The 23,974-nt window shown below is 45.2% G+C and overlaps 1 protein-coding gene across 2 annotated transcripts; it reads right to left on the reverse strand.

Annotated features, from left to right (window-relative positions):
• Window positions 1–693: 693 nt before the first annotated feature.
• Window positions 694–22,107, reverse strand: TMEM231 (transmembrane protein 231). Of its 2 annotated transcripts, XM_004753974.3 has the most exons (7): window positions 21,871–22,104; window positions 21,599–21,768; window positions 8,797–8,925; window positions 8,325–8,468; window positions 5,378–5,459; window positions 2,997–3,102; window positions 694–2,623 (listed from the first exon to the last, which is right to left on the reverse strand). In XM_004753974.3, the coding sequence occupies exons 1-7, from the start codon at window positions 22,007–22,009 to the stop codon at window positions 2,443–2,445; spliced, it is 951 nt and encodes a 316-aa protein (XP_004754031.1). In that variant the 5' UTR covers window positions 22,010–22,104; the 3' UTR covers window positions 694–2,442. The 2 variants fall into 2 exon arrangements, with proteins under 2 accessions (XP_004754031.1, XP_044932254.1); XM_045076319.1 differs by lacking the exon at window positions 2,997–3,102 and having other exon boundaries at window positions 694–2,657; window positions 21,871–22,107.
• Between the last annotated feature and the right edge of the window lie 1,867 nt (window positions 22,108–23,974).

A 23,974-nucleotide genomic window follows, 5' to 3' on the forward strand; every position in this document is an offset into this window, starting at 1 on the left:
TCATGATCCTGGGGTCCTGGGGTAGAGCCTTTGGGGAGGGGGGGGGGAGTCCCTGCTCAGTGGGGAGTCTACTTCTCCCTCTTCCTCTGAACCTCTCCTGCCCCTGTGCTCTCTCTCAATGAATAAATAAAAAATCCTTAAAAATTTTTTAAAAACATGAATATGAGGAAAAAGGAGTAAGACCAAGAATTGCTTTTTAGCTGATAGGACCTAAGCAGGGTCTTAGGGGCCCTACGTGATTCACACAGAAACTGGATAATCATTTTGCAAGATTAGAGATCTTCCCCATCCCAAATATTGCATAATTGTCTCAAACCCTGACTTAGCTATGAGTTACAGCTCAGTTGATAAAATCCTGTGTATTTCTCACTTTTTTCTCTCTTGCCACTACACTGTATCATTCAGGTTTTGAAGCTACCAACATCTGATCTGTAAATAATTTGATATTCACCAGACACAGTTGTAATTTTCCAGTCTGTGGTTTCCACATGCCATGTGGATTCCACCGAAAACTCACATGTACTTGGGACTGGACCAGGAGACTCTGCCAAAGAGCCAACAAAAGCTCCAAGGTCTTTGGGCAGAGCCCTGGCAAGGCAAGGCGGCCGGTGAGTAACTTGGAGAAGTGTGCACAACCTTTCCCCTCCCCACCCCCTTTCCAAACTCTTCTCCTTGAAAAAGACACACGCAGCCTTCAGTTTTGAATATTTTAATTAGAAAGGTACAAAACATCATGGTTCTTTATACAAATTCTGCATTAAAATAATTTAACAAAACGCAGTGTTTATTTACATCTTTAGCTGTCTTTCCACATCTCGTTACCTTCTTGTGATTCAAACCAAAAACCGGTTTTGGCTTTTTTTTTTTCCCATTATATCTCAAGAGAAAATCTTTAGGTATTATCAACAGCCCTAGATATTAAAAGAAAAGGCAGAGGGACCAGTGGTAAGCTATTTTTGTGCTTGAATTCTTCAAAATATTTCTTATTTTGGTCAGCCTGAAAGACAAGGTGCTTTGGAAATGAGAACTGAACCTCCAAGGTAAACTGAGGCATACGGTGAGGAGAGTGTTCGTGCGTCGGGATAATGCATGGGTCAGAACGGGCATGTCTCCAGTGCCGATATCTTGGGATCATAAAGCAGATCCATTTGTGCTTTGCGGGCAGCTTGTCTCTGCAGGCCAAGAACGGAGCAGCAGTCTTCCTCGGGCAACAGGGGCCCATTTCAGTGGTCTCAGCCTGCAGACACCCACCAGAGCAAGAGGATGAGCCTGCTGGCCTGCCTGACACTCTGCAACTGGCCAGGCCAGAGTGGGCTGCCTGGGCGAACACTCCCTTCATCCCCTCATCGCACCTCGTGCGTCCCCCGCAAAGCCGCTCACCCGCATCGGCACCAGGTTCCTTCATCAAGGGAAATTCGAGTAGCCGGGCTTCCCGCTGGCCGTCCAAAGGAGCTCTGTGGCCGTTGGCAGTGGGAGCCAATACCAACAACAGCTCCTCTGTCACCCACGTCCTCTTCAAGAAGGGGGAGGGCTGTCCAGGACGAAGAGTGGCCAGTGTCCAGGCTGTTGGAGGAGGGCCAGAGAGAAGGCGACTGTGGTTCTCATCCTTCCTTCCCCCGCTGTTGCTGCGGGGGTTGTGGCCTAGACAGCGCTCTGGCTGAAGCCTGCTGTTCCAGGGGGCACAGACAGGGCGAAAGGCAGGGCAACAAGCCAGCCCCGGCAGGGCAGGGATAAAGGGCCCCGCAGCTGAGCCGATGACAGACGACTGTGTGTTAGGCCGAGGGCAGGTGGACGGTCCTCGTGTTCTGGGGTCGCCCACCCGCGCACGTGTGCGCGCACGTGCTCCCGAGCCCTCCCTTCTCGCTCCGGGTCTCCCCTTGACCGTCTCTCAGCGCTGGAAACCGAAGTTCTGAAGGGAAACTTAGAGGCGCAGGAGTGGAAAGTGCGGCCGATTTGCATCTCTCTCACAAGAGAGCCCTGAAAAGAGTAAGAAGTGGTTTACAATAGTGGGAAGAAATGTATAGCACGCTTCTCGGTTCAAAAGAGGAAAAGTCTTTGCTTGACCAGAGATGGGACTCTTTCCAAGAGCTCTGAACTGATTGTAGTTTTCTCCTGAAATTCAAGCCTAAGGCAAAAAAAAAAAAAAAAAAAAAAAAAAAAAAAAAAAAAAAAAAAAAAAAAAGCAAGCAAATTATAGCCTTTGGGAACCCTTGGATGGTTCCACAAACTAGTCCCTGATGAGGGGTGCTTACGTGCCAGGTGCTTAGAAGATATGGATTTGTGTAGAGAGAAATGAGAAAGGACTGTCCTTTGTCTTTGACAGGAAAAGCACACACACCGCACGTGTCCACAGGCTCTTTGCAAAAGCTTCTTAAGATGGCAGTTCTCAGAAGACCACAATGAGGTAGCCAGGATCCTGCTGAGTTCTCAGAAATGGTCTTCCTATGACAAGTGCTCCTTATATACTTCTCCCTGGGGCATCCCTGTGACAGGGATTGTGGTCACCACTTGATTTTGAAACACAAATCTTTTGATTCTTTCAAACACCCAGAGGAAGATAAGCAGGATACTGACATACTGGACCCAGGCAAACTTGATTATTTCCCAGAATCCTGGTAGATATGTATAGACAGTTAAGGAGTCACAGATGGTGTTTTCTAAATGGAAGTTAAACCAAAGGTTTAGTTGAGACGGGAAATGGCAAAAATGTTTCAAATACTCTTAAGATAAAAGGGAATATGATTAAAGATTATTAAGGCATAAATATGGATGGTTTTGACTTGGAAGACTTCCCCAGAAAGAAATACGAAGAGGAAATGAGTTTTGTTTTGTTTTGTTTTCCCCTGTATGAATAGCAGACAGAGTCATTTGAGTGGGGCCACGAACTGTAGCCATTCCCAGTCGGAGGCCTCCTGCATCTGTTCCTTCTTGGGATGACGGAGGAACCCTCCTTTTTTTGAAACTGAGCTACTGTGGCTCTTTAACAGAAAGGATATGAAATGACTTCCACCGGGTATTGGATGACAGCGTTAATCACGAATGGAGCTTCGGCAGCCCTTCCCACCAGCCAGATGGGGTGGGGGCCCGTGAGGACCGTGGTTACTGTAATGCAACCCAGAGTTAATCCATGAATAAAGTAATGAGGGCTAGAAAAGTATTCTTTAACCTCTCAGGCAAATTCTGCACACCAGAACTTGTTCCAAAGGAATGACCCCAAAGAAAAGAGAACTGAATGTGCAAAGTTGTTCACAAATTATTCATTAAAATACTCGTCAAAATATTTATGCTTGGGGTGCCTGGGTGGATCAGTGGATTAAAGCCTCTGCCTTCAGCTCAGGTCGTGATCCCAGGGTCCTGGGATTGAGCCCCGAGTTGGGCTCTCTGCTCAGTGGGGAACCTGCTTCCCCCTCTCTCTGCCTGCCTCTCTGCCTACTTGTGATCTCTGTTTGTTAAATAAATAAATACAATCTTAAAAAAATAAAATAGTCGTCAAAATATTTATGTTAAAGGGGTGCCTGAGTGGCTCAGTCAGCTGTGTCTGACTCTTGATCTCAGCTCAGGTCTTGATCTCGGGGTTGTTAAGTTCAGGCCCTGCGCATTGGGCTCTACTCTGGGCATAGAGCCTATTTAAAAAAACGAAAAATTATATTAAAAACTTGGAACTGTCAGGGTGCCTGGGTGGCTCAGTTGGTTACGTATTAAGCACTGACCCTTAGTATCGGCTTGGATCATGATCTCAGGGTCATGGGACTGAGCCAAGTGTAGACTGCGTTCAGCAGGGAGTCTGCTTCAGGATTCTATTCCTCTGCCTCTCCACTCACATGCTCTCTCTCCCTCTCTCTCTCTGATAAATAGACAAATCTTAAAAAAAAAAAAAAATTGGGGGGCGCCTGGGTGGCTCAGTGCGTTGAGCCTCTGCCTTCAGCTCAGGTCATGATCTCAGGGTCCTGGGATCAAGTCCCGCATCGGGCTCTCTGCTCAGCGGGGAGCCTGCTTCCTCCCTCTCTCTCTGCCTCTCTGCCTACTTGTGATCTCTCTCTGTCAAATAAATAAATAAAATATTAAAAAAAAAATTGGAATAGTCTTCAGGTTCTATAGTTGTTGAATGACGAAGTAAAGGAATACTATGCTACCACTAAAAATAACCAATTAAAACTTTGTAGCAGGGTGGGAAATATTTATATTTCAGAGTACAGGGGTGCCTGGGTAGCTCAGTCAGTTAAGTATCTGCCTTCAGCTCAGGTCATGATCTCAGGTCCTGGGATTGAGTCCCATGTCTGTTGGGCTCTCTGCTCACTAGGAGGCCTGCTTCTCTCTGTCTGCTGCTCCCCATGCTTGTGATCACTTTCCCTCTCTCTCTAATAAATAAATAAATAAATAAAATAAAAAAGGACAAAAAAATTGGATCCTAAAATATTTCTACTATGATAAGAGCTGAATATAGAAAAATCTGCTGTGGACAAGGACTGAAAGGACTACAGAAAGCAAAGTTGTAGATGAGTGTTTTTGTCTTAAAATAACTTTAGCCTTGGAATAATGCCACCATGCGTTACTCAAAAATCAGGACTACTGGAACTGCAGTCCCCCTATTTGCTAAGGATGTGTGTATAGCATCCCTGATGTCTGGCTGCCAAGGAACCCTTCAGATGCCTTTAGAGAAAACCTCAGACCACCAACCTGCCAAATGTGCTGAGTCAAGTACACTCGGCTGGCCTGACAGTCTTTTCTCTGTAAGGAATGGACACGCTCTGCCTTCCAGCTAGAACCTTGGGCCCTCTGTTCTACCTCCACTGCTCATGTCAGGTAAGTCACTTTCTTTAGTTCTATCAAGGATAGCAATTTGTCTTTGTGTGTGGTAGTGGGGCCGACTCAATTAGGCGTTTACATTAAAAAGGAAATCTATCAAGCCAGTGGTGGGATAAATGTGGCACTTAATAAATAAATATGGGGCATAAATCAGCAGTCACCTGCTGGACCATGAGACTAGTGGTAAGGTGCGGGGGTATGATATGGGTCTTCAGACCAGAAGGAAAAAGACAAGTAGGGGCAGCCTGTTCCCTCCCATCACTGAGTGTTCACTGGTACTGACATTTTCATCATGAGAAGGGCTCCAACTCTATTTTTCTTTTTTAAGATTTTATTTTTTTGTCAGAGAGAGAGCACAAGCAGGGGGAGAGGCAGGCTCCCCATTGAGTAGGGAGCCCCATATGGGACTTGATCCCAGGAGCCTGGGATCATGACCTGAGCCCAAGGCAGATGCTTAACCAACTGAGCCACCTAAGGTGTCCCAAGGGCTCCAATTCTGTTTTTGTCCGATGTTCCCCCTAACCTGAAAGGTCCTTGAGAAGCGGCTGAACAAACTGTACTTATGACTCACCATTCCTTTCCTGGTAAGCAGCAACAATGTGGGTGAGATCGTAGTCATAGGCAAAAGGGCTGGTCCCATTGATTACGGACACCTGGGAAATGGCAGGAGGATATGGGGTAAGCCTCCAGCCACTTCTCCACTCGTCTTTCTACCCTCCCTCCCCTCCAGGCTCATCTCACAGACCACCCTCTTGGGTTTGGTGACCTACTCTAGCATCAGGAGTCCTTTATTCAAGGATGGATAACAGGTGATCACCCCTGTCCCCCCTCCCCCCAGCCCGCCTTGCAACAATTTAAGTAATCTACATTCAGTCTCCCCGACCCTCTTAAAAAGATTATTTACTTTCCAGCAATAGAGAGCGAGAGAGAAAGAGGCAGCATGAGTGGGAGTGGCAGAGGGAGAGGAAGATAGAAAGTCAAGTGGACGATTAGCTGAGTGCAGAGTCCACCAAAGGGCTCAATCTCATGACCTGAGCCAAAATCAAGAGTTGGATGCTTGATCAACTATGCCACCAAGGTGCCCCCGAGTCTTCCGTTTTACAGGGATGGAAAAGGGGTCAATATCCACCTTTAACGGGCTTTAGTTACTTATAAAACACCCCGCCGCCCCATTCCAAGGGGAGCAATAATTCTTTTAATTTTTTAAGGAGTCCGTATTTTCATCTCTGTTGTCTTTCTTGCTCTTCCTTGGACACTCCGTAATTTATCTCTCTCTCTCTTTTTAAAAGATTTTGAGAGAAGGAGCGCCTGGGTGGCTCAGTGGGTTAAAGCCTTTGTCTTCAGCTCACGTCATGATCCCAGGGTCCTGGGATCAAACCCCACATCGGGCTCTCTGCTCTGCGGGGAGCCTGCTTCCTCCTCTCTCTCTCTCTCTCTGCCTGCCTCTCTGCCTACTTGTGATCTCTGTCTGTCAAGTAAATAAATAAAATCTTAAAAAAAAAAATAAAAAGATTTTGGGAGAAGACTCCCCAGTGAGCAGGGACCCTGATTTAGGGCTTGATCCCAGGACTCCGGGATCATGACCTGAGCCGAAGGCAGATGCTTAACTGGCTGAGCCACACAGGCACCCCTGTAATTTCTCTTTTTTAAATATAGAGATGAAAATAGGATAAAGGGCAAATAATAAGCATATAATCCTTTGAAGAAGTAAACTATCTCCTGCCTTGTAATATTACATTCATTTTGATATAATCAATATCTAAATCTTCAAATAAAAAGTTTTTATCTGGGGCACCTGGGTGGCTCGGTTGGTTGAGTGTCTATCTTCAGCTCAGGTCATGATCCCCGGATACTGGGATCGGGCCCCACATGGGGCTCCTTGTTCAGCAGAGCCCTCTCCCTCTGCCTGCCACTCCCCGCTTGTGCTCGCGCTCTCTCTCTCTCTTGCGCGCGCGCACGCGCGCTATCTCTGTTTCTCTGTCAAATAAATAAATAAAATCTTTAAAAAAAAAGTTTTTATCTTATAGTCCCCCTCCTTTTTATGTAAACCTATATTGAGGGGAGCCTGGGTGGCTCAGTCAGTTAAGCATCTGCCTTTGGCTCAGGTGTTGATCTGGATGTCCTAGGATCAAGGTCAAGCTCCTTGCTTATCGGGAAGTTTGCTTCTCCCTCTGCCTGCCACTCCCCCTGCTTGTGCTCTTGCTCACTCACTCTCAAATAAATAGAATCTTAAAAAAAAACCCTTTACATTGACTATAGGTGGACAGACCATAAATCCGTTTATCTGGAGCAGTCCTGGTTCATGCCTGTAGTAACTGATAAGATCACTCTTTCATTTTCAAAAGTAGCCTGGCCCAACTTGCACAGGCTCCCTTGTGATAAAAGAAAGATCAGTAATGAGTGACCCTATGTGTAAGATCCAGTCCTGGACAATTTATGGCTCTGTTACTTTCAAGTGGCAGGACTTTGGGAAAATTAATTAAGCGCTGTCTGCCTCAGTTTCCTGATGTGTAAAAACGAGAGTTCATTCTTTGAACAAATCTGAGTGCTTCCAATGTGCCAGGCCCTGTTTTAGGCTCCGGGGTGACAGTGGAGAAGATGTCTGTGCTTTTAGCGCTGGGGAGACAGGAGGCGAACACACCAAAACCCGATCTTTACTATTTCCGGTGGACTAAGGAAAATCAGTCAAGGTGAGGGGTGACGGGCAGGGAGGAGAAAGGTCTTTAGAAAGAGAAGTCCGAGAAGGTCTGAGCTCGGGCACATTTGGACAGGGACCCGAATGGAGTGGGAGAGCAAGCTACGTGGATATGTGGCAGGAGGAAAAACTGGGGGACAGGAGCTGCTCCGTGGGACTGAGGAACAGTGAAAGGGCCGGTTTGGCTGGAAAGGAGCCCCGGGGGACCATGACAGGACAAGCGGCTGGACAGCTGGGAAAGGACAGAAGCAGGATCCCCGGAGGCGGCTGCCGCTTAGCAAACAGCGGTTAGTTGTGACTTCCCCAGTGTTTTACACGAACTGGGAAAGGCCACTTGGCATAAGCCACGTGTGCGCCCACGCGCACCTGCAAAGCAAAAATACTTCAGTTCTTAGGGACGCCTGGGTGGCTCAGGTGGTTGAGCGGCTGCCTTCGGCTCAGGTCATGATCCCAGCGTCCTGGGATCGAGTCCCACATCGGGCTCCTTGCTCGGCAGGGAGCCTGCTTCTCCCTCTGCCTCTGCCTGCCTCTCTGTCTGCCTGTGCTCACTCTCCCTCTATCTCTGACAAATAAATAAATAAAATCTTTAAAAAAAAAAAAACTTCAGTTCTTAAAGGCATGTTTCTGGTCTCTTTTTAGATGCAAATACCAGTGTATCTGGCCTTGTATTTTGAAAGAACTCAAGGAAAGAACTCTGCAGAAATCCTCTTCTGGGTCACCCCCAGAGAAGTGCTATTTCCCACTTTCACGCCTCCCTCTTTAAAGAACCTGATAAGCAGTAACACAGAGAAACCAAAGCGACCACAGCGCGGAGCTTCCTTACGTTGTATCTCACGTCCAGGCCGCCGCAGCTTAGGGGCTGCTTCTGCTGCAGCCTCAGGTCCCCGTGCACATACAGCTGCGAGCCTGGAACCGCGAAGGAGGACTGCAGAAACGCCATGCTCTGCATCACGAACGTGGACATCCTCTGAAATCATCAGAGGGAGAGACAGTTTTGGGGGATCGGAAGGCTCTGGGCCCTGGGCATCCCAGTCTGGGGTGGCAGCGTCCCAGCCCCTCCACCACCTGCTTGCCCATGCGGGAAGCTATCCGCCCGGAACCCTGCGAGCTGTGGATAGCCCACACACACCAGCACGGCCCCCATGAGAAACGTGCGATTTGCCTCAATTAAATCCCGCACAACACTTCGGAAGAGAGCCTTCGGCAGCAGACAGAGGCCTAAAAATCAGACAGAGGGCTCAGTTCTATGAAGGCACAAAAGGGCGGGGATGGGCTTCCCGGAGGAATGGACTCACGTGCAACTGGTAGGAGAAAGTCAGGATGAGCTGCACACCGAGAACCTGCTCCGTGGACTGCAGGGGAAGCTCCAGCTTAAAATGTAACATGTCCATTTTCCCATCCTGGTTCCTGTCTTCTTCTCGAGTCTAGGAAACCCAAAGACAGCCAGTGGCCCTGGTCCTGAGTAAGTCCGGGAAGAATCTGGATGCCTGCCGTAACAGAGGGACCCACTGTTCTGCTACACACGGGAGTTAGCTCCCTCGCCGGAAGTAAACAGGAAGAATAAATAGGTATAAGGAGATCAAGAGCAGGGAAGGAGACCCGAGGTGCTGGCCCCGGGCTTCACACTCCTGCTTCTCAAATGTTTAAGCGCCACACTGAACAGGAACTTGAAGTGGCAAGAACAATATCTGGAGGTCTGGATGGCATTTTTTTTTTTTTTTTTTTTTTTTTAGTTTTTTCCTTGAATCTTTTTTGTTTCGTTGCTGGTGTTTTATTTTCTTCTTTAGAAACACATCTGAGGGGCACCTGGGTGGCTCAGTGGGTTAAGCCGCTGCCTTCGGCTGGGGTCATGATCTCAGGGTCCTGGGATCGAGTCCCGCATCGGGCTCTCTGCTCAGCAGGGAGCCTGCTTCCCTCTCTCTCTCTCTGCCTGCCTCTCCGACTACTTGTGATTTCTCTCTGTCAAATAAATAAATAAAATCTTAAAAAAAAAAAAAAAGAAAAAGAAACATCTGAGTTTGTACGGAATATTTAAATAGCACATTAGTACTGACTTCTACTTCTCCAGGAGTCCATTTTTTTTTTTTTTTAAATAGAAAAGAAACAGATTCTAATCATCATGCATTCATTCCCCAAACAGACTCAGGAGAAAAACACCAAACTCTATCTATACTTTCTTCGGCCACAAGTGTCTTTGCTTCAGACTATCGATAGTGGAACTCCTCATCACTGATGTCGGGGCTTGAAAGCCTCGTGCAACTTTTAGTACCAATCGATACAGTGAAAAAGGAAGCTAAATCAAATCAGCAAGTCATTAAAACTACAGACAGTTTATAAATTATGGATACAAAAGGAAGGAAAACTGAGATCTAAGGAGGGAAAGAGACAAAGGACAGCCCATAGAAAACACCAGAATCCAGTCTCACCACCCATAGTCTGACCATCAGGAAGATGGCACTGAAATGTGATCACTGGGGACATGATTCTTTGGGACAGCCCTGGATCTTGTTGCTACAACTGATCCTTTCCCGCTGTAGGTTCCCAGAAGGATTCTGCTCTGGCAGATCAACATTCCCAATGGCATGCTCCAGGAACAGATTCGTTTTGCTTTCCACTGTTATTATGATGCAAGGAAGAGATTCTTTGTTCTTTTTCAGGCTCCTAAGGGTGGTTGATTAAGATGGAGCTCAGTTTTCAGGACCTTTCAATCATGTCCTTCCTTCAGACAATAATGTCCTTATCCTAGGCCTTGTTCTAGAGAAATGTACCCTTTTTCTTCTGTTGGATTCTGTTTTCTCTGTCCTGTTCCATCAGCTTCACAGGTGTAGGGGAGGGATATTGTTACCAGGGTTGACGGTCAAGTTACTGAGGCAATTATGTATTAGCAATTATGAGTAGGACAGAAAAGAGGCTGCCTTGTCTTCCTGTGAATTTTCTTCAGTTGGAAACACTTGCAAGACAAAGTCAGATTCACTCTCTGTAGTGGACCCATACCTTCTGGATCTTTAGGGCTGGACAGGAAGACAAAGATCAAATGTCTCAACTTGCAAGACAGCATAGAGGGTGCGGGGCCGGGGCGGGGGGGAGGTTGACAGAAGAATCAGACCTCAACACAGTGTGGGAGGGAGAGAAATACATTTGTTCATTTGATCTTTACAATAAATCCTGACGTAAGCGAAGCAAAGATTATACTCACTGTACAGATGAGGAAATCGAGGTTCAGGGAGATTGAGGGATTTTTTTGGGTGTGGCTAGTAATGGTAAAGATTTGAAACCATGTCTGTGACTCCAAATTGGGTCCTCTTTCCAGAACTAAAATGTCCAGACTTAAAAAACGCTCAAGGAGAAAATTGTGGGTAAGATTAATCTTTTTGCAAAAAGCCAGCATCAAAGTTAGAAAGCAAGTCAGTGTGGTGTTTATGCAACATATTCACTCCACATTCACACGGGACAGGGATCTACCACAGCAGCATAATTAGAGTCTGCTTGTTAAGTTCACTTATTAGTCTGTCAAGTATTTTTTAGGGGCCTACTATGTGCCAGGCACTGTCAAGGGCTTGAAATACAGTGGCAAACGAAGTACATAAACTCCGAACCCTAATGGGGTTTACATTCCCAGCCAGGGAGGCAGAAAATAAATCCATAAACAAATAAATGTGATAAATGCCACAAAGGGAAACGAGGCAGGCTTCAATTAAAGGAAAGGGAGGATCTCACAGCCATTTTTTTCAGGAAATACTCAGGAAGATCTGACTGTGGGTAGCCGGAAAGAAGTGAGGTGAAGAGGAACAGAAACATTTAGAGGCAGGGTGATCCCCGCTGACAACGTCCACCTGCTCTGCGAAGTGGGTCAGCGCTTACCGGAGCAGTGCGGGCAGTGAGGAGGAGGGAGGTGGAAGCCAGGGCCCAGGTAGTCCTGGGGGGAGGGACGATGCTAATGCTGCGTCCCCACAAATGCCCATTACAAGGTCCCGCTCTCATCCCCACAGGGCTGGCGAGGTGGGCCACATTCCTATGCCAGTGCTCGGACCAAGGATGAAATCCACCTTTTGATTCCATTTAGTTCAAATCAGGTTTAACGCATGTGCAAGTTACAAAGGGAGGCACTCCGAGAGCTAATACTTCTTTAACACAACTTCAAGTTTAGTATCTAAAACCCAGTGGGTATGTTTGGCGAAGGGAATTCATCAATTATATCAGCACCTAATTTTTATAAGGCATTTGTGCCATGGGAGCTCTGTGCCTAAAGCTGGAGAAGAAAGGGAAGAGGCTGGTGTTATCTCAAGGAGCTGGGCCAGACCTCAGAAGCCTGGACAAAGAACCCACTAGAGGGAACAGTAAGGTTGCTCCTTCCTGTTTGCACCCCCCCACCATGGTTCTTCACTCTGGTTAGAGTCTTTCTCCCACTGCCAGAAGGCTCATCATGCCTCCTACAGGAAGAACCTCACAGAGAGCCAGTGAGCAAAGGAGAATGTGGTTTTCAGCAACAGCATGACCATCACAAAGCGGCACCCAGGAGGGTGGCTTGGGGCAGGCATAAGACTCACTAACCCTAACACCAACTTAACAGTCACTGTAAATCTGGAGTGCCTGGGTGGCTCACCTGGTTAGTGTCTGCCTTCAGGTAAGGTCCTGATTCCAGGGTCTGGGATCGAGCCCCACACTGGGCTCTCTGCTCAGCAGAGAGTCTGCTTCTCCCTTGCCCTCTGGCTCCTGGCTCCTGCTCTAGCTCTCACTTTCTCTATCTCAAAATAATAAAAATCAGTAGTTAAAAAAAAAAAAAAAAGAAAAAAAGTTCCATGCTATACTGAGCCAGCCAGGTGCCCCAAGGTTAACGTCTTAGTTTATACCAGTGTCTGTTTTACCATATACTTGTCATCAATGGGTGTTTCATTTTTTTTCTTTTAATGTTGAAAATACTCTTTGGCACCAGTCTTTGGGTCTCCAACAAAGTAGGGACCAACACTTCAGGGCTCCTAGACTCATCAAATCCTTGCTGCCTGTGTTTCAATGAATCTAAGATACCATCAATTATAAAATGCACCATTACTTTAGATACCAGCAAAAAAGCAAAACTACTTCTAGTTAAACTATGACTCAATGCTTTCTAATTACTGAGAACATTTCTTTTACAATTATTAAAAGCTTTTAGACTCTAGGCATACTTATATCAGATATCATAGTTATGCACATAAAAATATAAGGAAAATAAATGGCCCTAGGGACTCCTAAAACTTCTTTACATTCTGATTCTTTTGCATTATTTTGTGACTCAATGATAACCATCCTTTTCTATGTAATTTTGTCCTTTGTGCCATCGAGCATATTGGAGATACAACATTAAAAAAAAAAATCCATAAATGGAACTAAATCCATTGGTCTGGGCTCTTAAGCAGGCTTTAGGGGCACCTGGGTGGCTCCGTCAGTTAAGCATCCAACTCTTGATTTTGGCTCAGGTCATGATCTCAGGGTTGTGAGATCGAGCCCCACACTGGGCTCCATGCTCTGTATGGAGTCTGCTTGAGATTTTCTCTCCCCTTCTGCCCCTCGTCTCGCTCCCACTCTATAAATCAATCAATCAGTCTTTTAAAAAGGTATGTAGATCTGGCCTATATTTAAGTGCCTCTTAAACCTTCCCTGACCTGCTCAACATTTGGTTCTCAGGGTTAAAATATTGTTTTATTATTGTTTCTAATGTTTTCTTTCAAGATGTTGATGTCAGTTCTCCAAGTTTTGATGCTGACACATCTGATGTTTGCACATGTGTAGGCAATAAGGATTAAACCAAGCCTGTCTACTGGCAGCAGCAATATTTTTTAAGATTCTATTTACTTGAGTGAGAGAGAGGGAGCACGAGCGCATGAGCAGGGTTTGGGGGAGAGGCAAAGGGAGAGGGAGAAGCAGATTCGCTGCTGAGCAGGGAACCCCAATGTGGGACTCGATCCCAGGGTCCTGAGAACATGACGTGAGCCCAAGGCAGATGCTTAACCATCTGAGTCACCTGGGCGTCCCACAGCGGCAATTTTAAGATACCACAGAGAGGACACATTCTGATCTCAGAGATGTGAAAACTGTATCTCAGATACAACAATGCTCTCCACTCACCTCCCTGCACTGCCCATAGCCTTCAGCCCCCACAGTCTCTGGGCCCACACATGCCTTAAAGAGCTCAGTCAGGCTTGAAAGGAGCGGTCACCCTGTGGTTTTTCCTTCTGTCCTTAACCACAATAGCAACAACAAGAAACTTGGATTTACAAAGTGTTCAAAGCACAGGGACTTTAGAGATGCTGTCCAAGGTGAGCTGACCGAAGCAGAAGCAAGGCCATTTCTGGCTTCTGAGGCATTTTCCCAAGTTAGTAACCACAGAACCATCCCCCAGCATTTGGTCAAAACTTGACCTAAAACCACTGCTTCTCTGATCTTCTGCACAGTTTCTCAGACAGGCTGTGGTTAGGCTAGCTTTACCTTGAGAGTTGGTGGGGAAAAAGAAGTACTTTGTTGCAATAAGGGCTAAGAATATATGCTATAGATGGGCACAAGGGTGGCTCAATACGTTAAGCGACTGCCTTCAGCTAGGGTTGTGATCCCGGAATTCCGGGATTGAGCACAGCATCGGGCTCCCAGCTCGGCCAGGAGTCTGCTTCTCCCTCTGACCTTCTCCCCTCTCATGCTCTCTCTCTCTCTCTCTCAAATAAATGAATAAATAAAATCTTAAAATAAAAGAATACATGATATAGAATGACAAACCCTTGTGTTGCAGTCTTGACTGTTTGGTTAAGAACTAAGCAAAAGAGGTCACTTCTCTGAGTCTTAGTTTCTTTACCTGTAAAACAAGGATATAGCCTCTGTATCACATGGTTACTATGAGGATTAAAGAGGTAGAGATGCCTGGGTGGCTCAGCTGGTTAATCAACTGCCTTTCATTCAGATCATGGTCTCAGGGTCCTGGGATGGAGACCCACATCGGGCTCTCTGCTCAGCGGGGGGCTTGCTTCCCTTCTCTCTCTGCCTGCTTGTGGTTTCTGTCTGTCAAATAAATAAAATCTTTAAAAAAAAAAAAAAAAGGTAACGTATGTAAAAAAAAAATTAAGAGTTAACACTTAGTGATTGTCACGGGCCAAGAACTATGTAAAGGACTTTAAACATATTATCTAATGATGAAATGCTAAGTGTATGCCTGAAACATAGTAAATCAACAGTAATTTTTATTACTATGGCTCCTAAGTATATCACCAGGGGATTGCCCACCTGCTTTAAAACAAAACTGAGACATAATTCATGTACCATAAAATTACCTAAAATACAGAGTTTGGTAGATTTTAGGATATTCATGAAGTTGTGAAACTATCACCCCTACCTAATTGCAATTTTTTTTTTAAAGATTTTATTTATTTATCAGAGGGAGAGAGGGGGAGAGAGCGAGCACAGGCAGACAGAATGGCAGGCAGAGGCAGAGGGAGGAGCAGGCTCCCCACCGAGCAAGGAGCCAGATGCGGGACTCGATTGATCCCAGGACGCTGGGATCATGACCTGAGCTGAAGGCAGCTGCTTAACCAACTGAGCCACCCAGGCGTCCCCCTAATTGCAATTTCAAAATGTCTTCATCATCCAAGAAAGAAACCCTCTTCCTATTAGTAGTCATTACCTGTCTCTCCTGACCGTCAATTCCCCAAGCCCCTGGAACCCCTAGTTTCTGTCTCTGCAGATTTGACTTTTTTTTTTTTTTTAAAGATTTTATTTATTTGACACACAGAGATCACAAGTAGGCAGAGGGGCAGGTAGAAAGGAAGGGAGGCAGGCTCCCTGCCCAGCAGAGAGCCCGATGTGGGGCTCAATCCCAGGACCCTGGGATCATGACCTGAGCGAAAGGCAGAGGCTTTAACCCACTGAGCCACCCAGGTGCCCCAGATTTGACTCTTCTGAACATTCCATATAAAATCCATCAGATGCTGTCCTATTTCATGGCTGGATCCTCTCTTAGCCTGTTCTGAAGGCTCATCCATGCTGTAGAATGTTTCACGACTCCATTCCTTTTGGTGGCTGAGTAACAAACATTCCATTATACGGCTAGAACCCATTTCGTTTATGCATTCATTTGTTGACGAATATTTGGATTGTTCCTATTTTTTTGCTATTAGGAATAAAGCTTCTGTGAACATTTGTGCCTGAGTTTTTGTGCAGACATAACTCTTCAGTTCTCTTGGGTACGCATATACCTAGTAATTCTATGTTTTACTTTTTCAGGAACTGCAAACTATTTTCCAAAGTTGCCATGTCATTTTATATACTTACCTGCTTTTGAATTTGGGAATTTTTTTTTTTGCTTTGTTTTTGCCTTACTTGTGCCCTTTCTCAATTTCCTTTGAAAAATTATTGTCATTATGGGGCATCTGGATGGCACAGTAGGTTGAGCGTTCCACTCTTGGTTTCGGGTCAGGTCATGATCTCAGGGTCTCAAGATCAAGCCCTGCATGGGGCTCTGCTTGAGATTCTCCCTCTCCCTCTGCCCTTCCCCCTGCTCACCTGCTTTCTCTCTCTAAAATAAATAAATCTTTTAAAATTGTCATTATAATGTAAAAATGTTGAATGTGTATCACATTTTCATGATATAAAATTTAAAAGGTACAGAAGGATATATAGTTAAAAAAAAAAAAGCTTCTCTCCCATCCTAACCTCAGCCACTTAGTTCTTTGCCCAGAGAAATCAGTGCTGTCTTTTGAATCCTTCCAGAGAGAGTAAGAGCATTCATGTATGTATATGCATACACACCCATACATATATCCTTTGTTATGTTTTCTATTATTTTTATGTGAATGGAAGCATATTATATACAATTTTTGTTTTTTCTACTTTTCAATTTATTTTGGAGGTGATTCCACATCAATATATAGAGATCTGCTTCATTTAAAAAAAAGAGCTATGCAACATTCCACTGCGTAAATGTACCACAATTTCTCTGATGAGTCTTCTTCTTCTTTTTTTTTTTTTAAGGTTTTATTTATTTATTTGACAGACAGGGATCACAAGGAGGCAGAGAGGCAGGCACAGAGAGAGGAAGGGAAGCAGGCTCCCTGCTGTTCAGAGAACCCGAGGCGGGGCTCAATCCCAGGGATCATGGGGGATCATGACCCGAGCCGAAGGCAGAGGCTTTAACCCACTGGAGCCACCCAGGCACCCCTCTGATGAATCTTCTATTACTACATTTGTTTATTTACCTTATTACAATGCTGCACGATGTGACTTTTTTTTTTTTAAAGATTTTATTTATTTATTTGACAGACAGAGATCACAAGTAGGCAGAGAGGCAGGCAGAGAGAGAGAGAAAGGGAAGCAGGCTCCCTGTGGAGCAGAGAGCCCGATGCAGGGCTTGATCCCAGGATGCTGAGATCATGACCTGAGTTGAAGGCAGCGGCTTAACCCAATGAACCACCCAGGCGCCCCACGATGTGACTTTTTATGTATGTCATCTCACCTATTTGCACAAACCCCAAAGTACCTTACTAGAAGTGGAAGCAGGCACAGGCATCTGTAAGTCTGACAAATATGGACAAATATTGGGCTCAGTCAGTTAAGCTTCTGCCTTCAGCTCAGTGGGTGACCTTGGAGTCCTGGGATTGAGTCCCTCTTTGGGCTCTCTGCTCAGTGGGAAGTCTGCCTCTCCCTCTGCCTGCCATTCCCCCTGCTGTGGTCTCTCTCCCTCTCTCTTTCAAATAAATACATAAAATCTTAAAAAAATATATGGATAAACATTCCTTCAAAGATGTGCATCAATATACAGCCCCACCAGTGATACACACAAATGCTCACAAGTTTCCCGACATCTTGGTCACAGTGTGGTCAAACTTCAATTTTTGCCTATTTGATAGATTAAAATCATTTCTCTAATCATAACTGCGACTTCCTAAGAGTCACATGTGCTTCTTTTTCTTTGAACTGTTTACATTCTTTGCCCATTTTTCTGTTAGATGGTTAGTCTTTTATTTATAAAGCTACAGGCACTTTATGTTAGGAAAATGAACTTTTTACAAGTGATACAAATGATAAACCTTTTTTTCTAGTTCTATTTGTGCTTTGATTAAGCTTATGGTTTTACCATGCCAATAATTTTTTAAAAGACTTTATTTATTTATTTTTAAAATTTTTTAAAAAAAGATTTTATTTATTTGACACTCAGAGATCACAAGTAGGCAGAGAGGCAGGCAGAGAGAGAGGAGGAAGCAGGCTCCCTGCTGAGCAGAGAGCCTGATGCGGGGCTCCATCCCAGGACCCTGAGACCATGACCTGAGCCGAAGGCAGAGGCTTTAACCCACTGAACCACTCAGGCGCCCCGTATTTATTTATTTGAATGAAAGAGATAGAGGGAGGGACAGAGCAAGAAGCAGACTCCCCTCTGAGCAGGGAGCCTGATGCAGGGCTGGATCCCACCATCCTGAGATCATGACTTGGGCCAAAATCAGATGCTTAACTGACTGAGCCACCCAAGGGCCCCTATTCCATATTTTAAATTGAATCTTGACCTATCTGGACATGAATTCTGGTGTACAATCTGAGCACTGGCTCCATCTTAAGTTTTTCCAGATGGCTTCCCAGTCTCCCCTACATCATTTTATTACATAAGTCATCTTTCACCACTGATTTAAAATGCCACCTTCATCTGTTAGATGGTTAGTCTTTTATTTATAAAAGCCTTTTTATTTATAAAGCCTCATCATATTTGAGTCCTTTTCTATACTTTTTGCACAAGTTCCCCAAGTCACACTGCTTTATATATTATGGCTTTAAGGTATAATTTAATATCTCGGAGAGCTATTCTCCTCTTACCCTTCTCTTTTTTCCTAGAATTTTTCTTTCTTTTTCCATATGGCTGTCTGTCCCTGCATACTGTCATGTTTTCACTGAGAATGCATTACAATTATAGATCAACCAAGGGAGAAGAGGCATCTTTATGATGTTGAATTTTCCGGTCTAAAAATATGACAGATATTACCATTTTTTAATCTCCTTTGTGTCAGTCATCAATCTATTTAAAGTTTTACTCACATAGTTCTTGCACATTTCTTTTATTTATTTAAAATTTATTTATTTACTTACTTACTTACTTAAAGTAGGCTTCTTGCCCAGCCTGGAGCCCAATACTGGGCTTGAACTCACAACCCTGAGATCAAGACCTGAGCTGAGATCAAGAGGTGGATGCTTAATTGACTGAGCCCCCGAGGAACCCACACTTAAAAAAAAAAAAAAAAAAAAAAAAAATTTTTTTTTTAAAGTATACATTTCATGTTAAGCCTATTCCTAACGAGTTTATATTTTGGGGCTGCTGTTGAGATCTGTACTTCTACTATATCTTCTAGTTCATTTATTTGTATCTCATGATTTCAAACTATTCTCAAACCCAAGAGCTCAGCTAGGACGAAAGCAAATCATTTACTAAAAAATACTTATAGACAGGGCGCCTGGGTGGCTCAGTTGTTACGTGTCTATCTTCAGCTCAGGTCATGATCCCAGGGTCCTGTGACCCAGGCCTGCATCAGGCTCCCTGCTCAGAGGGAAGCCTGCGTCTCCCTCTCTCAACCCCCCCTGCTGTGTTCCCTCCCTTGCTGTGCCTCTCTCTGTCAAATAATAAATAAAATCTTAAAAAAAAAAAACCTTGTAGGGCACCTGGGTGGCTCAGTGGGTTAAGCTTCTGCCTTAGGCTCAGGTCATGATCTCAGGTTCCTGGGATCGAGCCCCACATCAGGCTCTCTGCTCCACAGGAAGCCTGTTTCCCCCCCTCTCTCTGCCTGCCTTTCTGCCTGCTTGTGATCTGTTTGTCAAATAAATAAATAAAAATCTTAAAAAAAACCCCAAACAAACAAACTTATATAGACACTGCCCTAGAATGGAGGGGGAACAAGACGAAGAAAAAGGAGCTTTGGTTTTGCATTTTAGAGTGTAAAATTACTCAGTATTATAAAGGATTAATAATTCTGGGCACCATAAGAATAGTGGCAGTCTTGCTTTCATGGATCAAAAATACACACACACACACACACAGGAGAAACAGGGGGAACAAGGGTGGTGCTTTCAAGGTCACCGAGATAAGAGCCTCTCTAACCAGCCATCCAACTGGAGAGTCAATCTGCTGTGTTGGATGAACACATGAAAAGAAAAATATGAATGAAACCTAATGCTTCATGATTAACTTTTCACGATTATTTCTTACACTTAAGTAAGCAGAGAGTATGACGGAGAGGAATACACAAATGTAAGGAAAACAAAAAACTTCTATGAAAAACAGGTAATGTTAACCTAAAGTAAGACTAACAAGGGGTTCCCGGGGGGCCCGGGAGTCGGCTGAGTGTCGGACTCTTGATTTCCACTTAGGTCATTATCTCAGAGTTATGGGAACAGCACTGCCTCTTCCAGCACAGAGCCTGCTTAAGAGTTTCTCTCTCGGGGCGCCTGGGTGGCTCAGTTGGTTGGATGACTGCTTTCAGCTCAGGTCATGATCCTGGAGTCCCAGGATCCAGTCCCACATCAGGCTCCCAACTTCATGGGGAGTCTGCTTCTCCCTCTGACCTTCTCCTTGCTCATGCTCTCTCTGTCTCTCTCTCAAATAAATAAATAAAATCTTAAAAAAAAAAAATAACCTGTGCACTGGCAATTCTGGATTTCTCAGTTTCAGGCATCCTCTACTGACTTCCCATGTGAAAAGATGAAGTTTTAGTTTTCTTCCCTCCACCGCCCCCCATTGAGTTAAACTCTCATTTTGGTTAGTCAATCAATATTCAGTGTTTATGTACTTATGACTACGTGAATCCTATTCCTTTCTTCCTTTTCCTTACTTTTTATTTCTCTGAATTTAATAATTATTTGCTTGCTCGGTTTTCTATTTACAGGTACAATTTCAAAAAAACAGCTTGCATTCCAATTCCTCACCATTGGCTGTTTAAAGGTCTAAGATTGATTCAAAATCTTGTTCACTGCAGTATCCTAAATAGTGAAAAAGTAGAAGTCCATCAAATATCCACCAACGGAGAACTGGCTAAATCCAATAGGTTTTCCCTATCATGAAAATTTTATGCAGATCTTAAAAAGAGTAAGTTTGGCTAACAAATGTACATGTTCCAAAGTCAGCCTTTAATTTTACATTATGATGTATACCTGTAACTCCTTAATATTTTACAATGGGAATGCATTTTTATAATCAGAAAAAATATGAATTATATTTTGTTTGTAGTTATTCATATGATCAGATGTAAAAAGTTTTGTGGGCTTTTTTTTTTTTTTCCATTTTATTTGGCTGCTAGAAAATAGTCTGATTTTTTTTTTTTTCCCAGCTACACAAGTTGCCTTGTAGGCCAATCATCTCTGAGATGTGCAGAGATTCAACTTTGGAAGAAGAAAAAATAGAATTTTCCTACTTCTAAGGGAAAATGTTTTCAGAAAATGAGCAGAAAGGGAATGACTGTAAAGTTAGTACTCACTCATCCTGAACCAAATACTAAATTAAAGACAGGAAAATGCTTCCTTTTCATCCTGGACAACTGCAAGCTGGGGCCCGCATCTAGTCCTACAAGCCAGGGAGGCGCAACAGGGACCCCCTGCACATTCTGGGTAGGTCGCTTAGCCAATCAGCTCCCCGGCTTCCACGTGTCAGGTCTGCATAAAAATGCATCCCCTTACCGGTGGTCCCCGCTGCGAGGCACAACTGCAGCCACACGTTAGGTTAATGCCTAAGCACAGCGCTCGACCTTCGTGACTCAAAGAAACTTTCGCGAACACCCACCCATCAGGCCAGGCCCACGGAAATGGCGGGGGGGGGGGCAGAGACAGGCTCTCCCCCAGCTTCCGTAGGACACGTGCTCACGGCAGTGGCTAACATTCCTGGCGCTGTGGACTGCTTGGAGAAGTCGAATGAAACGAGAGAGTCACTTCCCGGGAAATTAAACGTATGCTCAGGCCAACGCGCCTGTGTACACAACCGCCGTGGGTTCACAAACCCTTAAGACCCAACCTGGGCTTCCCTTGGCCGGGGCCGTTCATCCTCTCCCCGCCAACCCCGGCCACCCCCGCCCAGCCCCGGTGGGTCTCCAGGCCCGGACAGGAACCACGCACCGAAACCAGCGGGACGCGCAGGTGATCCCCCTGCAGCCGGTTGAAGGCGGGGAACGTGCTCCAGGCCAGGAACCCGCCGCGCTCCGGTCCCAGTAAGGCCACGAGCAGCACCTGGTGCTGGAAGCGCACGGTCGGCTGCTCCTCGTAACTGCTCCGCTTCAGCCAAAACCCTGCGGTAGAGAGGGCGGTGGGGAGGAGGTCATGGAGGCGGCCGCGGGCGCAGCAGGCCCTGGGGAGCTAGCTGAGCGCGCCACGGCCGCGAGCAGGCTCACCGTGGCTCCGGAAGGCCACCAGCAGTGGCGGGATGTACGTGAGCGCGGCGGCCAGCAGCAGGAACAGAGCGGCCTTGGAGCAGAGCCCCGCGCGGTAGCCGCGCTCCACCGGGTGAGAGAAGAGCTCGTAGAGCGCCATGAACGCCGCGCGGATTCCGGCCTGGGACCCCTACGCCGTCCCACAGGAAGGACCAAGTTTGGCTTCTCCTGGTTGCCATAGCCTTGGTCTCCACGGCAACCGACGGAGCCGGGAAAAGAACCAATAGGAAGGGCGCGGGGCCTTGGCAGGGGTGGGGTCAAGCGGGGGCGGCGCTCCGCTGGTGGGAGTTAAGTTTCCGAAGGCTGAATGGGATTAAGGAGTGTCCGGGCTCAGAATTGTGGCCATTTCCTGGGTTAACGTTTGTGTAAAATAAGATTTCCATAAAAATTGACTTAAAATGCTTACCTTTTTATGTGTCATCTTTTAATCCGCAATGTGGTTCGTACTTAAATCCAACCCGTCACAGCACACTCTCCATTGTAGGAAAACCCAAAACAGGCGTGGCTGTGCTCCTGGACCTGGCCTGGGCTAAGACCAAACCCCGGTCCCTTTGCCCCCAACTTTCCTGTCGCTTCCACTACCCGCCATAGCAGGACAGACACAGAAACAGGGCACAAATCCCCAGCTCTTCGAGGATAATTACTACATGGCTCTCTGCTGAATTTCATCACTTTATACTGGGTACAAACTTGGCTGCCGGTTTTAGAAGCTGTGGCCCCCTCTCAAAGATAACAGTGGCTTATCACCTAATTGAAAGCTTCCACTTTCACCTCCAACCAGTATTTTGAACATGGCAGAAGGATTTTTTTTTTTCTTTATCATTGTCAACAGCCAAGTTCTTTATCAGAAGGTCCTGAAGGATCACATTACAGTGCCAAACGATAGTGTGAGGTTTGTGGTCTGAGCGCAGTCCAGGAGGTGATGCCTCTATTTTGAAGGCAACCTAGAAATGGCTTTTAGATGAAAAATACAGCTGAGAGCCTTACAACACAGATGCTTGAGGGGTCAAGACCTGATCATTTGGAAAAATATCCAGGGTCCTCACCACAGTTCAAGATGACAAATAATATCAGCCAGAAGATTTTGTCATTTTGGGTCCAGTACTACTCATTCTTGCTTTAAAGCTTTTCTGGGGTGGGAACACAGCTCCTAAATACAGTAATTGTTAGGCTTAAATCTATATTATTATTCTGACATTGTACTGCATCTGTGATTTAAGTGAATGACTTTCATTTATTGAAAAACTGTTAAGGGGTGCCTGGGTGGCTCAGTGGGTTAAAGCCTCTGCCTTCGGCCCACGTCATGATCCCAGGGTCCTGGGATTGAGCCCCGCATCCAGCTCTCTGCTCAGTGGGGGGCCTGCTTTCTCCTGACTACTTGTGATCTGTTTGTCAAATAAATAAATAAGTCTTAAAAAAAAAAAGAAAAACTGTTAAAACCATATGATTTCACTCATATGTGGAACTTAAGGAAACAAATTAACAAAGGGAAAAAAGAGACAAACCAGAAAAATGCTATATATTACTATATAGAACATATATAGAACAAACAGATGGTTACCAGAGGGCGGGTGGTTGGGGGGATGGGTGAAATAGGTGAAGGGGATTAAGAGTGGACTTTTCTTGATGAGCACTAATATATGGAATTGTTGAATCACTCTATTGTACATCTGAAACTAATTAATGCTATGTTAACTACACTGTAATGAAAATATATAAATAACCATTAAAATAAGATTCTGGAATAGATGGTTCTAGCGTCACCTCCTGAGGGTAGCTCTACACTGAGGAAGGAGGTATTTTCCTTCAGAGTTCCTTCTTTGAGCACAAGGAAACACATACTGTGGCTAGTGTCAGCTTAGTCACTGCTGAGACACAGGGTGGTGATTGCTAAGAATTTAGGTGTGTGAAGTGCCTTCCCTGAGATGCCACGAGCTTTGCAAGAGTATTTAGTAACAATGGATACTAAGATTTACTCTTTGCTTCTGTGGTTTGAAGAAGCTAGTCTTTGTGGGTTTGATTCTTTAAGATGGAATATTAATTTTTAAAAATGCTAAAGATCTGT

Source organism: Mustela putorius, unplaced genomic scaffold (assembly GCF_011764305.1).
Source record: "Mustela putorius furo isolate JIRA1106 unplaced genomic scaffold, ASM1176430v1.1 tig00000174_pilon_pilon_pilon, whole genome shotgun sequence".
NCBI lineage: Eukaryota > Metazoa > Chordata > Mammalia > Carnivora > Mustelidae > Mustela > Mustela putorius.

Excerpts from the sequence above, each read along its gene's own strand:
- TMEM231 (XM_004753974.3), bottom strand. The coding sequence starts at position 22,009 with ATGGCGCTCTACGAGCTCTTCTCTCACCCGGTGGAGCGCGGCTACCGC. Across the intron at positions 8,926-21,598 it reads TGCGCGTCCCGCTGGTTTCG|ACTCGAGAAGAAGACAGGAA; the intron begins GTGCGTGGTTCC and ends TGGGTTTCCTAG. Across the intron at positions 2,624-2,996 it reads TACCCGGTGGAAGTCATTTC|ATATCTACCAGGATTCTGGG; the intron begins ATATCCTTTCTG and ends AACTGTCTATAC.